Here is an 18,186-nt window from a genome sequence, read left to right as displayed (position 1 = left end):
ATTTGTTTTAACACTAATGTTTTTCAAATAATAACCAACAGGAAGAATTCTATGTAAAATTCTAAACTGTAGCCACTGAACAGAAGAATCACTAGATGTTTTGAAACAAATTTTAAACACATCTTGCACTGAAATATCATCTACTCCATATGAAGATAGTTCAGTTTTCCACTTGCCCATAGAAGTTGGGATATCTTCTTTTGCATTTAAAATATTGTAAATAATATTAGAACATCTTTCATGTAATAAAACTGGTTCAAAAAATATAGGCATACATGGATTAACATTTTGTTTGGTTGAGTGTCTATCAATTGACAGACATTTTTAAATATTTTGAAATTGCAGTAAATGAAACTGTCAAAACAGCTCTGAGGAGCAAATCTTCAAGTGGGGGTGGAAGTATTGAATTTGAACTGGCAATTTCTGAGAATCTAACAGTAAATTCTTTACATTGAAAGGTTTGCAAGGTACAATAAATATTGGGAAAAAAACAAAGATTCTGTGTGATTTGAGGGAGAAAACATTGAGGTGATAGAATTTATTTTGCATAATTTTCATATGTATTTTTTTTCTTTCCAGTTTATTCATGATTGTTGTGATATGGCTATTCAAAAAGCATGTTGCATTTTCACAGGTAAAAAACTTTGCTGTTTGAGTCTGTAATATACATTTACTGTAGCATTTACCTTAAAACGCTTATCAGGTACATCAAACTGTCAGTATACATGTATTGCATTAGCTGCAATAATGTAGCCCTCTACGACTTTTTCCCCCTCTCCCTAAAACGTCAGAATAAAAAAAAAATCGGAGAGGGATACATTATTGCAGCTAGTATTGCATCACCATTTAAATTTTTATTATAGAATTTGCTCTCTATAGAGTGAAATAGTCAATTACCTAGGTATAAAGAGTTTGACTGTGAGGCTATCTGATCTCTGTAGAGTGAAATAGTCAATTGTCTAGGTATAACGAGTGTGACTGTGAGGCTATCTGATCTCTATAGAGTGAAATAGTCAACTGTCTAGGTATAAAGAGTGTGATGAGAGGCTATCTGCTCTCTATAGAGTGAAATAGTCAATTGTCTAGGTATAAAGAGTGTGACTGTGAGGCTATCTGCTCTCTGTAGAGTGAAAATAAAGCGTGTGATTATGAGGTTATGAATATTTGTTTCCTCTCTAAGTAAGATTGTTCACTAAACAATGATCCCTCATCTCTTTGTAGCGGTTGATCTTATACCTGAGTATTTCTGCTCTCTTTGACAGCATTGCTTATTTAATGGTGAGTGAAATTGCATATGAATTATAAAAACCGAAATCTATGAATATATTTTCTGTATTTTGAACTATTGTTGATGGGGATCTAACATTTTAAGTGGTGGAGGGAACTTTCTATTGACTGAAACTGAAAGCAGCTTATTTTGTATCTGTTTCCAGGGAGATATACGTCCTGATGGACCAATGTGTGATTTTCAAGCGTGGTGGTTATGTTACTTTGGTAAGAATAAAGCCTGATGAATTAGATACATTAGTTACTGTAATTAACATACAATAATAATGAAATAAAGTAATATCCTGATGATACCAGATATGAAAATATATAATATGCTTAAAGTTTGTAAATTATGTGTTATTCTCGATTCTGAACAGAAACAAGGATTTTGTTAGAAAGATATAACATGCTCTGGACCAAACTATACACACAGGTTTAAGTTACAGGACTAATATTTAAATTGTTTGCTTAACATAATGAATTACAATTATTTTTTTAGACTGGTGTGTACTGAATTGGGTGTGCATCATCACTTTTAATTTATTTATGAATGTGGTGAAGACTAAGAATATAGAGAAGTTTGAAATGTAAGTACACACATGCTAAAGTACCATAGGAATACATGTCTAATCCAGATGTTGTGCTGTCAGAAATTTTGCTTAACTTCTAATTAAGATGTTGTGCAAACTGAAATGTTGTTTTGCATCTAATCCAGATGTTCTGCAATCAGAAATGTTGTTTAACATTTAATCTGAATGTTGTGCAATCAGAAATGTTGTTTAACATTTAATCCGAATCTTGTGCAGTCAGAAATGTTGTTTAATATTTAATCCTAATGTTGTGTAGTCAGAAATGTTGTTTAACATTTAATCCAAATGTTGTGCAAACTGAATTGTTGTACAAACCATAGACATATTTTGGTACTGAAGTTTGAATTTTATCTTTCTATAATCCAGATATTGTTTAATATGTAAGAACACTTTTTCTGGTACCAAGCAGATTAGACAAGTTTCTTTGTCGTAGAAAGCAAAGCTGTATATTCAATAGGATAAGATGAAGATTTTTAGTTATGAAAAGCTTTGAAGAATTTTATTTGAAACGAAATTTAGTTTCAATACTGAGTCCACGTTTACCAACCTTTGCAGTGTCAAGCTAGGGTCATGTGACTAAAATCCCTATTTTCTGTATATAAAACTTACCGACTATATTGGATTGATATCTTGCCAATAAAAAAAATGGCTATGTGTTAATCATATATTAATAATTACATTGACCAATATTTTATGCCCCTGTAATCGGAGATTCATCTGTCTGTCCACAAAAAATTTAACTTTAACATAGGCCATAACTTTTGATGGTTGGTGATAGGGCTTTCATATTTCACATTTGTATTCTTTGACACAAGACCTTTCTTTGCGTACCAAAATTTATGACCTTGACATTGGCCATACGAAGGATCAGTGTTACATTTCAGTATTGAATTTATGCTGTTGTAATATATTCATTGTTCGATATTGACCTAGGCTTTCACTTATTTCTATATTTATTTATTCATCAGAGGAAACAATTCAAATTTCAAAACATAAATATAAGGAATAAAGGTCTATTTTGTTTATATTTTGGGGGATGTGATAGCTATCACAGTCAGTTATATCGCTTTGGTAAATACTGTTATTTAAAGAGTACTCTTTAATTGTAAATTCGAACCCAAGTGATATAATTTCCTGTGATAGCAATGGAATAATTTCTGTCTAAACAGCCTCCCTGACTATACAAATCACCCATGTTGTCATAGTTGTCCCACAATACACATACATTTCTTAAAACGTTGCCCCTCAATGTAGGAATATTACAAAATTTCAGAAAGCTTTTGATGTAAAATATTACAGACAGGTTGTGATGAACAAAGGTTGATAACTTACATCATGTGAAAATCCTCTTTTGTTTTATGAACTTGCAGTTTAGTGTCATTGTTTTTTTGTAGACCCTTCAATCTGATTGGATTGTTGTTGTTTTTGTAGACACTTCCATGTGATTGGATGGATTGTCTTGTTTTTGTAGACCCTTCCATCTGATTGGTTAGATTGTCATTGTTTTTGTAGACAATTTCATCTGATTGGTTGGATTGTCATTGTTTTTGTAGACCCTTTCATGTGATTGGATGGATTGTGCCTGCCATCATTTCTTTTCTACCATTCGCAGGGAACCATTATGGACCGGCTGGAGCTTGGTGGTATGTATGGTTTAATAAACACTGATCCACACCTACAGGTTGCCTTTAGATTATTATCTCGATCTGAGGATTACAGCTGGTAATGGGTGGTTTTTCTCTCACAATTTATGATTCTGCAAACCTGCTCTTAATAATAGACTTTTAGAATTTCAATCCTTATCCTAAGGTGTTAAACTCGTAGAAACAGATTTGCTGATGCAATTTTCATGATATTACAGAGTCTGTAAATGACATCAAATCATTGATTATAACGGTTTGATATATCAACTGTTCTGTCTCTGAGCCTTTCATTTTATCCTTTTAATTTGTTGTTTTATGTAACTATTTTGCTTTTGTTACAGCTGGATTGTAGACGATCTAGGCTGGAGATTCGGAATGTGAGTGTAACCATGGTAACACAAAGTCAACTCTGCTACAGAGGACTTGCTTTTCCTGATCATTATACCTTAATCTAGCAGTAACTAAAGAGTTATAAAAATGTGATAATACACTTAATCACTGTACATAATGAATCATCCACTTACTTTTCATATATTGTTTAAATTAAAAAATCATCTCACTTTTAAATTAATTTTATGATTAATGACCCGTGTGGATCCAGGTTAGAATAGGTCCTCAGTACACCCTTGCTTGTCGTAAGAGGTGACTAGATGGGGCGGTCCTTTGGTTGAGACCGCAAAAACTGAGGCCCCGTGTCACAGCAGGTGTGGCACGATAAGGATCCCTCCCTGCTCAAAGGCCGTAAGCGCCAAGCATAGGCCTAAATTTTGCAGCTCTTCACTGACAATGGTGACATCTCCATATGAGTGAAATATTCTCGAGAGGGACGTTAATCAATGTAAATTCAATCAATCATATGATTAATGATATTTAGTGTATTCACTATTAATATTATCATATGGTATTTTGCAGATGGTACGGCCCTTTGTTCATAGCCATTGCAGTTTTGGTTGTGACATATGTTTACATCATTGTCACACTTAACAGGAGGGTAGGTACTTTGTGTGTACATCTGAAATAAGATAACAATTCTAAAACACAAGCGAGATCAAATTGTTGTTTCTCTGAGATCAAAGGCGGGGGTGTATTATTTTTGGTTGGTCTGTCCATCTGTCTGTATGGTGGCAACTTTAATCTTAGTCAAAACTTAATCTCTACAAAAAAAAGAGAATAATCTATTTGATAAACTGAACATTTTAGGTTAAAGCTATGTGACTTAAATAGGTCAAGGTTATATACTGTAGATTCCTTATTTTACGCGAGTTATTATTATCGCGAAATGACTCATGGGCGTCAAATCGTGAGAACATATATTCATGAGTGCTCTGTTGATCAAGTTTTTGCATGTATTTTGGCAATATAAAATTAAAAGAGAGTGATTTTATTTCGTGAGTGATGTTTCTCGTGAATTTATGGAATAGTAAATTCCTCGCGCATATTTAGGAATTTACAGTATATCACATCTAGGTCAAAGTTTTGACATCGAACTTGGTGATGCTGAGAGGCATGGTGTTTAACACATCTTGTTTTTCACTATATTTTGGTTATTGTTTTTCGGTATATTTTTGGTTTTGTTTTTTCTAGCTGTCTACGTGGCATGGAACATATGATCCAGATAGTGAAAGACAGACAACTATGTTAAAAGATGACATCAAATCTCTGAGGGCCTATCCATTTATTTATTTGGCTGTTTCTATATTTCCTCTCATAAACAGGTATGTTAAAGAGTACATGCATTTAAGAATAATGGCTTCTTGACATTCTGACAAATTAAAATATGTGCTCCATAAGTGCATGCATTTTCTTCAGTTTTAAAACATGTGGTTTATAGAGCCACATGACACTTTCCAAGTAATGGTTGTATCATTTAATGCCTAAAAAGGGTCTGGGAAATATATCCTGTAATTATGCTGAACTATATTTTGGTGAAATCATCAGTGCAGTAAAAAATTCTATGAATTAAAAGTAATAATTTTTGTCTCTTCCAAGGAAAGATTTTCAAAACTGTGGGAAAGCATTACATTATGAACTATATGCAGCTTCTCCTCTGGAGGCAAGTTTAGATGCCCCATTCCTAAAAACAAAACAAAAATTGTCTAAAAGATTTTGAAAATCATTTTCTCTCAATTAAATGATCTGATACCCGTAGTTCATTTTAAGTCATTATGATAGATAGATTCTTCATTCCAAATTAGGGCGCTTTCGGGCATTACAATACGATACATGATTAGTACACTTACACTTAATGTAATATGCATATATCTTATCTAATGGAATTTCAAGGTCCTCTGGCATGAAAATATTAACATCATGACCTTATATTAAGCTTGGCACAAGAACTGAGACACCAAGTGTATATATTGATTTTAAATACTTGTTTAATATGTTCTCTATGTTTTGTTAACAGCGAATGAGAAAAATAAAAACTTGATAGTCAAAAGAATGGGTATATTTTGAAAGATTTTGCATGCTTCCAATATGAGAAGAATCCATCTTAAATTAGAATTTGTCATGAAATATAGTTCTTACATTTTTACATGTACTCTAAGCTAAATATGTTATCCTTCTTTCAGCTCACCACAGCTGAAATCTTGAGTGAGCATTTTATGATAAAAATTTTTCCATTGTCTCTTGCCTATAAGCTGTTCACATTTTTATATGCCTGTCTTTAGACGGGACGAATTATGTTATGGTGCTGTCCGTGCGTCCAGCTGGCTATCCAAGATCATGTTTTCCGGACTTTTTTCTGTAACGGATGCATGTAACGCTTTTTAATTTTGTTACAACTTCTCCCACAAGAAGCGTAAGAATGAGTTTGCATCTCAACTGGATTGGTGAACCGTGACCTACTTTATGGCTAAAAGTAGGTCAAGCCATTTTCCGGACTTTTTTCATTACAGATACAGATGTTGCCTCGAAATTTGGTCACAAGCTTCCTCTTGAAGGATATAAGTTCAGTTGGCATTTCAGCTGAATTAGTCTGTCCATCTGTGACCTAATTTAGGGCTAAAAGTAGGTCAGACAGTTTTCTGGACTTTTTCTTCAATATACAGATATTGCCCAGAAATTTAGAAACAAACTTCCTCTCGGAGAAATAATAAGTTCAGTATGCATTTCATCTGGATTGGTCTGTCCGTCTGTGACCTACTTTAGGGCCAAAAGTAGGTCAAACAGTTTTCTGTACTTTTTGTCCCCACTGCAACGCAGAAGGAAACATAGAAATACCAGTGTTCTTGTGTTCGTTCCACTTGACTTTGTGGACATAACTCCTCCAAAACCACTCAACGAATTTGGTTCAAATTTTGTAGGTTTGTTATTCACCCTATGTAGTTGATCATATTGGGCTGTCATTTTGATTTGACAGATTTGACAGGAGTTATGAGACTTTGTTGAATTTGTACATGCTACGCTATAGGAACACTTTGTGGACGCAACTCCTCAGAGACTGGTGTATGGATTTTGTTAAAATTTTGCATGATTGTTAGTTGATTATATTCCTTCGCAATTTAATTCTACAAATGTTACAGGAGTTATGGGACTTTTGTGCTTCAACTTTTTTTGCAGCGATGGGGAACATATGGCTGTGCGTAGCAATCTTATTTTTCATTAAGGATTCAGATATTGCCATGAAATTTATTTGCCAGCTTCCTCGGGGAGGAATATACGTTCAGTTTGCATTTCAACTGGATTGGTACACTGTGACCTACCTTAGGGTTAAAACTAGGTCAAAGAGTTTTCCAGATTATATTTTCCTTATGGATACAGATGTTGCCCTGAAATTTTGTCACAACCTCCCTATCAAAGAAATGTAATCTTCACAAGCCAAGGGTTATTGATTCATTACTTCGCACTAACCCTTGACATCAGTCACCATTCAAAACATGGGCTCCAGACGGAGCATATGATTTGTTTACAACCTGTAGTATGGAGCCAATCAGACAACAGCTTTGATAATCTGTCAAAAACAAAACTAAAGAGTAAACATGCATGACGATGGCAACATGATGTAGAATTTGCAGCCAGTTACCACTGGACAGATACCGTAGATTGATTTTCGGGAGTTCATTTTCTTTAAAGAAACAATTAGAAGAAGTTTTAGAGTACAAGCTGCATGAAAATGATGGATTGTCCAAGTACGTTTGTCGATTGTGTTTTAACAAATTGAACAAGTTATCTAAAATTGACTACGGACCAAATGATAAGCTACAACAATTAGAGGACGAAAAATGTGAATTCTTGATTACGTTACGACGCATGATGTCGAGAAAGGTACCAAAATAATGGGTACAACCTCGTAGGGTAGTGATTTACCACTGCCGGTTTTAGTCCCTATAAAAACATCTTTCCCTTCTCTAATGCATGATATTGACAGCTTTTGGTTGTCAGTCAGATGGTCTTTTTGATGTTTTTTAATTATGTTTTTGTCAAGAGACACCATTTTTACTTTCTGTTTATGTTCTTAATACAAAACTTTCATCTGAAACAAGAAATCTCATTGGCTGATTTAATTTAGTGTATTGCGTCATCCTCCATCTCGAACCCATGTTTTGAATGGTGACTGATGTCAAGCGTTAGTTAGATATTTCTCTGGACCACGGCTTTGTAAGTGAGAGATATCATTCACATTGGCTCATATTCAGCATTAATATTGCTCACAACCAGAATCAGTTAAACATCCTTTATAACCATGAGGACATCCAGCTCTCATTGTATTAAAGCACAATCACAACATCTACACACAACACTTATATACGATGTTCTCTGTTTCAAGATAATCAGGTGAACATTAAGGCCTGTGGGCATCTTGTTGACATGGCATAATCTATCAATGGTATGATAAATAGAAGTAATTTTGAAGAGGTGTCCAGAAATTAATACCTTTTCCTGTTTTGTTCTTTAACACTAACCGACCTTGGTAGAGTTACACTTTTACTCGATCTATTGAACAAACATTTGACATTACAGGATACAGAACGCAGCAGCACCTGATGACCCTGTGTTTGCACTCGTTCTATTGGCTGCCCTCACCGCTCCTTTGCATGGTAACAGATTCACTGCTAATTTAATTATCAGGAAATGAAATAAGAACTACTACATACCAACTTACCCATATAATTGTATCTCTTCTGAATTATTAACAATGACTAGCAACTTCAGCTTTCAGGTGCAAAATGCCATACACTGGATAATAGCTGGTAGTGAACATCAAATATTGAACATTGAATAGTTATGAGAGAAAGAAAGAAAGAGAGAGAGAAGAGAAGAAAAGAGAGAGAGAGGGGATAAGAATTTTCATTTTCAAATGCTGAAAATTACAATTACAATGAACACTTGTGAATTTTCTTCACCTTTGATCACCAATATTGATATTCTGTTTTATTCTTTTATCAATTATCAAGATGATGAAGGTCAAAGTTATGTCAAGGTCAAATTTGCCATGATTTTAAAACTTGTCTACAAATAGAATTGATGTGTTTCACATCCTCATATCATGTTTAGAATTTGCTATTCTTTGAATTATAGTTTGTTATGTAAAGTATTCACTGTAAACATGTTGTATATAGACAGGTTTTACTGTAGTGATAATTCACGCGTTCAGCGTTATTTTGTGTACATTTGGTATTATAGGTGCAATGAATACCATCGTATTTGGAATGGATAGAGAAACATTACGGAAGCTGACCCCAGTTCAGATCAAGGTAAATTTGCTGTCTATAACAGAAAATATTAAACTATATAACCGGAAGCATGTGCACCCACTGCCAGTTGTAGCTTATGAAAAGCATACAATCTACACTTACATGTATGCACACTTGTCAGTCTGTTTATCCATAAAGTCACATTTGGAAAACTATTAATAATTTCTTCTTTTCAGGTTCAATTGACTTAAACATTCATAATCCGGCTTAAGATATGTATATTCATTAGGGTTTTACTTAAATGCTGTATTCGTGAGAGAAATTTTATTTTCAAAGTATTCACTTGAATTTTGAGGTCAGGACTTTATAGTTTTATTATACATCATATTCAAATTTTACTCTGATAATTAATCATTTCATATCAAGTTTAAAAACTTGAGGGGGGGGGGGGTCTTATACTTCAGACTGTCTTGTACTGATTTTTGCATTTGTAACATACACATGCAGCAAGTGTGTGTTTAAACAACAAAGAAAATGTTGAGGGGCTAACCATAAATACTTGTACAGTACATGCATATGAATGTTTTGTTTCATGTAATTTGTGAAGTTGGTACATATTATCCATGAGACATTTTGCATGTAGAATTGTGAAGTTCTACCCTCTGGTGTGCATGCTGGAATGTAACTTGCTATGTGACATCAAAGGCACACAAACAATGCTATATGTGCATACTAACACAGCATAAATCAAGTGCTGTAGGGGAGGCTGTTCGATTGAATTGCCCTTATTTTGGAATATACACTTTGCATATACAGGAAGGAAACAATTTTATAGATGCTGAAAATATTGATGAAGCGTATGTGCTGGTGTTGATTAGGGAGCTTTTGACACCGGTATAAATTACCTGTGTATATAAGCACCGCAGGTTTACGGAATTTAACCACCCTGTGTGCTGTCGTCAAATCTTTACATTCTGTTCAAGCAATTCAGTACATTTTTATGAAGCTACAGATTTGTTGAGAAGTGTTTCAAAAATGGCATCTGCTGCTGAAACCTGCTCTTTTTTGACAACAGATGGCGTTTTTGAGTCACCAAGTAAATCCTGGAAAAGTGCGGGAGTATCCTGTAGCCTCCTATTTTACTTGCCCCGAGGAATGCCCCTCCTCCCCACTATTGGAGGAGACCACTTCTAGCAAGTTTTCAGGCTTTACCCATCCAAGGAGTCATTGAGTTGTAGTGCAGGTATATCCATCACTGAATTTTGTATACATATATAATGTTCGTCTAGGTGTTTTTTTCGGCATGGTTATGCTTTTTTGTATTTCTTATGAATGGCAGACCAGCACAATTCACTGTTTGCATGAAGATTTGCCGTCTCAATGTACATTTGCTTGAAAGGAAAATAATACTTCCTGTGCAAATTTAGAGTTACTTTTTCTTATTTTTGGAAATTACAGTCAAGCCTAATTACCTCGAACTTGATGAGGCCCAAAAAAGAAACTTTGAAATATCCAAGGGTTCGAGATATTGAGGTTAACACACATGAAGAAAATGTGTTTGGGACTTCCAACTCACTTCGATTTATGCATTATGTTCGAGATACTGATGTTCATCTGTACCTTGTGATGTGAAAAGATTGAAAATTACAACTGCGGTGAATGAACAAGGGAATTTTTCAATTCTAAAATTAATAGAAATGTGCAGAGAAAAAGTCACAATCTTTTAAGCAAAAGTAACACTACATTGGGACAGGCAGTACTGAATATACTAGTATTTTTTTTCTTCTTTAATTCTCATTCAGTTCATGTACTTGTATTTAAAATGTACAATGTATGTGTGTGGGTTGGTTTTTTTTTTAGCTCAGCTGAACTTTTCTTTTCAACTTTGTCCGTCTATCTGTGTTTTAAATAACATAATGCATGTATACAGGAAATCTTTAGAAACGTCTTCTTCTCCGGAACAGCAAGGTCATGTTTGTCATACTGGGATTGAGGCATCCCCATGTTGTGTGAATACGGGACTTTTGAGATACGGATCCACTCTGACTTTTATCGCGTGTTGAATGTAATTTGTAGGGCACGACACTTCCGGATTACAATAACAACTAAGTAAACAAGCATAGAATACTTCAATTGCTATCAATTTCCTGCATTAAAATGATATCTTTCAAAGAAAGGAATCACTACAACCATTTATAGGAAAATGCATTTGATTAAATTATGCGAGTTAGCGAGGGAAATAAATCTAGGGAATATCTTGAGGATATTGGTAAAACTTCACGTGGTATATTCAAGGATATGCATCTAAACGTGCATTTTTCCTTCCATCTAATTTACACCCAGGTACTAAGCACCAATAGTGACTTGAATCGTCACCGTAGGACTGTGTATAGCTCTTTACAGCCTGTCTGCTAGCACAACACCATTTGTATCAATGTCAACTTTGCCCTACAATTGGTTACTATCACATGACCGCGTTGTATAAATGTCATTTCTAATCGGTTGATCCGGCACATCCCGGAAGTTCTGTATTCAAGTTCAGTTATATTGTAACCCTTAGGGGCTATGATGGGGCCACAATATGGAATTAAAAAATTTTCATAGTAATAAAGATTGAAAAAAAAGTCTTTTAAGAATCAACTGATACAGTTGAGCAACAGCAGGGCCAAAGTGACTCAGGTGAGTGATGTGGCTCATGGGCCTTTTGTTTATAAATTGGAACCTTAGGATTATTACCTGGCATTCAGAAGACTTAGAACTGTAAAGTTATTGGGTTTGTACACATGTCTCTGAATTCAGAATTGAAATCTTGTAGTGCAGTAGAGTGATAATCCATGGTAATCTTTAGGAACACTTACCGGTAGAAGGTCTGATATGGCTGTAGGGTATGTGTTATGAGGACTTAAAGAATTCGCAATTTGCATCTCAGTCAAATATTTTTAAGCCAAAACCTGTCAACCAAAATAAATAAACCTGTAGTTTGCATTTCTCCTGGTGTTGGATCTCTTGTTTTACTATTATTCTATAAATGTACATACCAAAGGTATCAACTTCAGGAAAATCTATCACAATTTAGATTTTAAAGTGTTGGATCCAGGCTGTTTATTTTTTGATGAATGAAGATAATAAATGAGCACTGTTAAGTTGTCACCCTTCACTACTAGCACAGGCAATACACGTATCAACACTTCACGCTAGTTACGTCCTTTGTCCTCCAGGTTAAAAATAATATTTCCCTATGTTGGCCTTTGTAATTTTCTGATCTGTAGCTTTGACATTTGTTATTTTTCTATCAATTCTATCAGAGATTACTTGAAAAGTTTTAAAGTATATAATGGTAATGCTCAGATTAGAAAGAGAGAGATCCCTTTTGATTTTCAGATTTATTGGTTTTGTTAGCTCACCTGTATGGAGCGCCAAATTAACATAAACTCAAATAATTGAAGATATCTTCAATTATTTGAAGATATCATCAATTCTATTATTGCTCTCTTTAATTGAATTAATGCGCGCATTAAATCAATTATTGCTCTCACCAAATGAATTAATGCGCGCTTCAATTCAATTATTGCTCTCATCAATTGAATTAATGCGCGCATCAATTGAATTAATGAGAGCAATAATTGGTTTGATGCGCATATTAATTCAATTATTGCTCTCTTCAATTCAATTGATGCGCGCATTAATTCAATTAATGAGAGCAACAATAGATTTGATGCTCGCATTAATTCAATTATTGCTCTCTTCAATTCATTTGATGAGAGCATCAATTTAGTAGAAATATTGCTCGCAATAATTGATTTAGAGCTCGGTATAAATAATTTGATGATCTCTTTAATTCAATTGAAGATATCTTTAATTCATTTACAGTGCTTTTGTATAAGGAATTAATGCGCGCATCAATTCTTTTAAAGAGAGCAACAATTCAATTAAAGATATCATTAATTCAATTGTGGATATGTTAAATTGAAGATATCTTTAATTATATAGTTGCTCTCTCTAAAAGAATTATTGCTCTCTTCAAATGAATTAAAGATATCATAATTCAATTGAAGAGGGCAATAATTGAATTAATGCGCGCATTAAATCAATTATTGCTCTCATCAAATGAATTAATGCGCGCATCATATCAATTATTGCTCTTTTCAATTGAATTGTAGCGCGCATCAATTCAATTGTTGATATCATTAATTCATTTGAAGAGATCATTAATTCAATTAAAGCGCGCAACAATTCAGCTGAAGAATTAATGCTATCATCAATTCAATTAATGCGCACAATAATTCAGAATTGAAGATATCATTAATTATTTGAAGATATCTTTAATTCAATTGTTGCGCGCATCAAATGAATTGATGATATCTTTAAATAATTGAAGATATCTTCAATTATTTGAGTTTATGTTAATTTGGCGCTCCATACACCTGAGCTGAAACCTCAAGTGAGCTTTTCTGATTGCCTGTTGTTTGTCGTCTGTCGGGAAAATTTTTGCATTTTCGACTTCTTCTCCAGAACCACTAGGCCAATTTTAACCAAACTTGGCCAAAAGCATCCTTGGATGAAGGGCTTTCAAGTTTGTTCAAATGAAGGGCCATGCCCCTTCAAAGGGGAGATACTCACAAAAATGCAAAAATAGGGTGGGGTCATTTAAAAATCTTCTTCTCAAGAACCACTAGGCCAGAAGAGCTGAAATTTACATGAAAGCTTCCTTACATAATGCAGATTCAGGTTTGTGAAAATAATGGCCCCTGGGGGTAGTATGGGGCCACAATAGAGGATCAAAGTTTTACATACAAATATACAGGGAAAATCTTTTAAAATCTTCTTCTCAAGAGCCACTGAGCCAGAAAAGCTGATATTTACATGAAAGCTTCCTGACATAGTGCAGATTCAAGTTTGTTAAAATCATGGACCCCGGGGGTATGATGGGGCCACAATAGGGGATCGAAGTTTTACATACAAATATATAGGAAAAATCTTTTAAAATTTTCTTCTCAAGAACCACTGAGCCAGAAAAGCTGATATTTACACGAAAGCTTCCTGACATAGTGCAGATTCATGTTTAGTAAAATCACGGCCCCCGGGAGTAGGTTGGGGCCACAATAAGGATCAAAGTTTTATAAGCCGATATATATATATATATATACATGTACATCTATTGGGAAAATCTTTAGATATGAGCCAAGTTGACTCAGGTGAGCAATGTGGCCCATGGGCCTCTTGCTGTAATTATGGGACTGAAAACATTTTATATCATTTAGATGACAGTATTTTCTATGGCACATGGTATATTCGAGTGGATGGTACGTGCTGATTAAACTACTCAACCAGATACACATAGTCTAGTGGTAGAGCACCTGATAGATATATTCATTATTCATAGAGAGACCTTTTCTGACGTGTCAGGTTAATTCAATATCTGTGCAATTGTGTTATGTAAAATGAAAAAAACTCTTGTTTAAGAAACTTGGTATCTCCTCTTGCAAATATTATATACGTTAAGAAAGGGTTTTTGTAAAGCAATCTTTGCAAATTTTTACTGTAGGAAATGGCAATCAATTTATTTATAACCCCCAACCCTCTGCTCATAAAGGAATCAAGTATGTGTAGTCATTACAGAATTAGGTCTTTTTATTTTTGCAAAAAAATTAAATAAATAAAAACCAATGCACACCACCCCTCCATCCACCCCCGCCTTACAGGAATGGTGCAGCATACAAATATCACAAAATTTATGTTGGTAAAAATATATCCACGTTTACAGGTAGGTTTTAAAACACTATCTTTCTTCATATAGACTTGTTATTTCCAGGTGGCTTTCATGGCGAGAGTGACAAAGACTGCCGAAATACAGGAGTATCAGCCGGAACCCAGCATTACAGGAAGTGACGGAGACCAGGGGCAATATTAGGGGGAGGAGTGTAGTACGACACAGGATAAGGGACCATTAACAGGAAAGCTTTGTGAAAGGAAACCTGTGGAGTAAATAACTCACCGTGCATTCTCAGTGTAGGGTTTTAAAACTGATGAAAGCATTCAATATAAGCATTTAACATGTATTTGATAAGTATTTATTGATTTTCTTAATAGAATAGTGTCAGAAACACCACAGTATGTATTTCTGATTTTTAAAAACACAATTCATGAACAAAGAACTTTTCTGGTGCATGTATGTTTGTGAACAAATACTTTTACTGAAAAATCTGTTGATTCTGTAATACATTTCATGTGTTATACCACAATTTTATGTTGTGAATTGAAAGAATTCAAAATGCAGTTAACTTTTTTATGCCTCCCTTTAAATGACTTTTCATTTAATGAATTGTCATTTTTTAATAAAGTATTTTTTATTATCACTGATAAAAACCACATTGTATCTCAAAACCATGGCACTGCAAACAAATCCTTCGTTCAGTGAAAGTGCTGTATAAATCTGTTCTATGTAACGACATTCTCGAATGATCTACATGTAGGTGTGCGTAAACAATGGTATGACCAAATATATGAACATTCTTTGAAAATGATAAAATTCATTTTGCTAAACCACAAAAATGAATATACATGTACAGTGCATGTATTTGTATTCATGCATATAATGAGACAACACACCACGAAGGTTTTAAAAAGACACCCCCCCCCCCCCCCCCCCCCCCCAAAATGTTTTTCCACCTCTGCTTATTTATTAGTGAAGAATACACCGGTACATCAAACCAAAAGGAATAGCATTAACATTTGTTTACTCTCTCTCTTACTATACACATACATATAATCAGCCTCACTGAGCCAGGGTTTTTTGTCCATTCTGCTTGCTCCCCGTATGTGGAGGGGAGTGGACCGAAAATCCTCGGCTGGTGAAGAGGACAAGTGGTCTTGTTAAAAAAGATTTCTTCATTTCTTTTTCAATTTTATTGCCTCTATTGCCTTGTCCAAACATTTTCCTTTGTAGTATGTTTTCATGTTGTGTGTGAATGATTGAATATATACATATATATCTATTGAAGCATTTTTATTTACATTGTGCAATTTACAATACTTTTCATTTTGTATACGACTCGTCCACATTAAATTGACTGTTTTAGTGCTGTTGATTAAATTTGTTTTGAACAGCAATGTAGCATTATATAAACGTATTAGTACATACTGAAATAATGAACTGTATTAAGTTCCACACCTAGTTCAAGTGAATGACAGTCATGTTGATATTTAGCCAGTGGAAGACACAATGCACAAGGGGATTCATGATATTATGTTTGTTACTGTGGGATCATCATGGTTCGTGGGGGATTGATGTTCGTGGATTTCGTGAGTCACTCTTACCCCCGAATTTACGTGTCCTTGAACATTTTTTAAACCAAGTAGAGTTGTCTTTTCTAGTGACATTGTATGACCTACCCACGAAATTACGTCCCTACGAACCAGCAAAATTTTGCTTACCCACGAACATTGGACCCCCACGAATTCAAAGGATTCCATAGTATCGCATCAGCTTTAATTCTAAATGACAGTTTACGACTAGTAAGTTATGATTGGCATATTCATAAATTTTGTCTGACAAATGTAATTTTCTCTTTGTTCATGTATCGTTCACAGTTGTTCAAGTGAGGAAAGATTTTATAAGAAAATAATGTACAGATACAAATAGTGCTCCTAAAGCCGTTTGTGTTTTTTTTTTTTTTTTTTTTTTTTTTTGTTAGTTTGTTTTTGTCAAAGTACAAAATTTTTATTTTGTTACAAAGTTGTCTTTATCAGTATATCTTAACCTCCCCTTGGCATAATCCCTTCATTGTTTTTAATTTTTATGTTGCTTTTCTCAAAAAAGAAAATGAGAATCCAGACAGTGTTTTGCTTCATGTTTGAATCTTTTCCACGCATGTTACTGGTTATTATGATTTGACCACCATTTCTGAATGGAAATTCTTCGATGACTCTGAAATTTTCAGGATAAATGCCATGCTTATATCCTATAATTTAGAAGAAGGGGAAGGGAGGGGCTGGCTGTGCATAGTTTAAGTCTGCAACTTGTATATCAATTCTGTCCTCATGCAAGCACCCACTTGTATTAGTGAGTGAAACCATTCACCTACACATGCATTTAGTACCAAGGAAAGTAACTCCCACCAAAATGAATTTCTTTACCCTCGGCCAGAAATTTTATTGCTAGAGCAGAGCTCTGTGTTATACCATGTATATAGGGGAAAGGCATCATTTCTTGAAAAATATTCTCGACTCCTTGAAATTTGATGCATGGCCATTAATAAGGAGGGCTGTGACTGAATTCCTCAGAAATCAGTGGAAAACTGGTGAAAAGGGGAGGAAAACATCTCGTCCTGCCTGGAAAAATATCATTTTCTGTCACTTAGATGAAACCAAGAGCGTTTCATTTTTTCGAAAATTTGAACCAATTGGAGGATTTCCTCTGAAAAGAGGAAAAATCACACCCCTGAATAAGGAGGGAAGTTTATTAAAAATTGAAATTCAGTTACCAAGGGTTTTTTTTAAAACCCATATAAAGAAACAATTACCAAATGATTACAAAAAGGGATAAAAGAAATTGAGTATTCTTATTCCTCGCTTTGTCTGAAGTTTCTCCATTAAAACTTCCAATAAAAATTTTAATTTGTAATTCAACACACCGGTAATTTAAAAGATTTTTTCTGTGATATATTTTCGTATATATTTTACAGCCATTTCAAATATTTATTTGCTACATATTGTACAAAAATAATGCTTTGTCAACTTGATACACTATACACTTGAGTGCATCTACAGCATAATACATAAATGTGTAGTAGATTATGAGACACCCTGTAGTGTGCAGCATCGGGGTTTATTTTTCATTGGAGAACAATATTTATTTATATTGACAGTTTATATTATACTGGTACATGTATGAATTTAGAATAAACGTGTGTATTTTCTAATGTTCATCTTTAATTATTAAAATGATAATAGAATAAAACATTATTTACAAATTTATTATGTTCTTTTTTCCTGACTTTTCTGTAGGTAATCTTCTACTCTGAATTTGGACTTCACTGTAGAGGG

At 34.2% G+C, this 18,186-nt stretch overlaps 1 protein-coding gene across 2 annotated transcripts in view; it reads left to right on the top strand.

The window, feature by feature from the left end:
• The window catches only part of LOC125658592 (cyclic AMP receptor-like protein A), a 21,792-nt gene extending 3,675 nt beyond the window's left edge, over nucleotides 1-18,117 (top strand). The window contains exons 3-14 of one of the 2 annotated variants that reach the window (XM_048889879.2): nucleotides 580-634; nucleotides 1,222-1,278; nucleotides 1,434-1,494; nucleotides 1,769-1,856; nucleotides 3,413-3,502; nucleotides 3,844-3,879; nucleotides 4,415-4,493; nucleotides 5,087-5,217; nucleotides 8,468-8,544; nucleotides 9,131-9,201; nucleotides 10,217-10,384; nucleotides 14,954-18,117. In XM_048889879.2, the coding sequence (XP_048745836.1) occupies nucleotides 580-634; nucleotides 1,222-1,278; nucleotides 1,434-1,494; nucleotides 1,769-1,856; nucleotides 3,413-3,502; nucleotides 3,844-3,879; nucleotides 4,415-4,493; nucleotides 5,087-5,217; nucleotides 8,468-8,544; nucleotides 9,131-9,201; nucleotides 10,217-10,372 (901 nt within the window). In that variant the 3' untranslated portion in view covers nucleotides 10,373-10,384; nucleotides 14,954-18,117. The remainder of the gene's footprint in view (nucleotides 1-579; nucleotides 635-1,221; nucleotides 1,279-1,433; nucleotides 1,495-1,768; nucleotides 1,857-3,412; nucleotides 3,503-3,843; nucleotides 3,880-4,414; nucleotides 4,494-5,086; nucleotides 5,218-8,467; nucleotides 8,545-9,130; nucleotides 9,202-10,216; nucleotides 10,385-14,953) is intronic. The other variant, XM_048889880.2, reaches the window with a different exon arrangement.
• The last annotated feature ends 69 nt before the right edge of the window (nucleotides 18,118-18,186 follow it).

Source organism: Ostrea edulis, chromosome 9, assembly GCF_947568905.1.
Source record: "Ostrea edulis chromosome 9, xbOstEdul1.1, whole genome shotgun sequence".
Lineage (NCBI taxonomy): Eukaryota > Metazoa > Mollusca > Bivalvia > Ostreida > Ostreidae > Ostrea > Ostrea edulis.
Note: the sequence above shows the minus strand (reverse complement) of the source record. Positions and strands in the feature narration are given on the sequence as shown.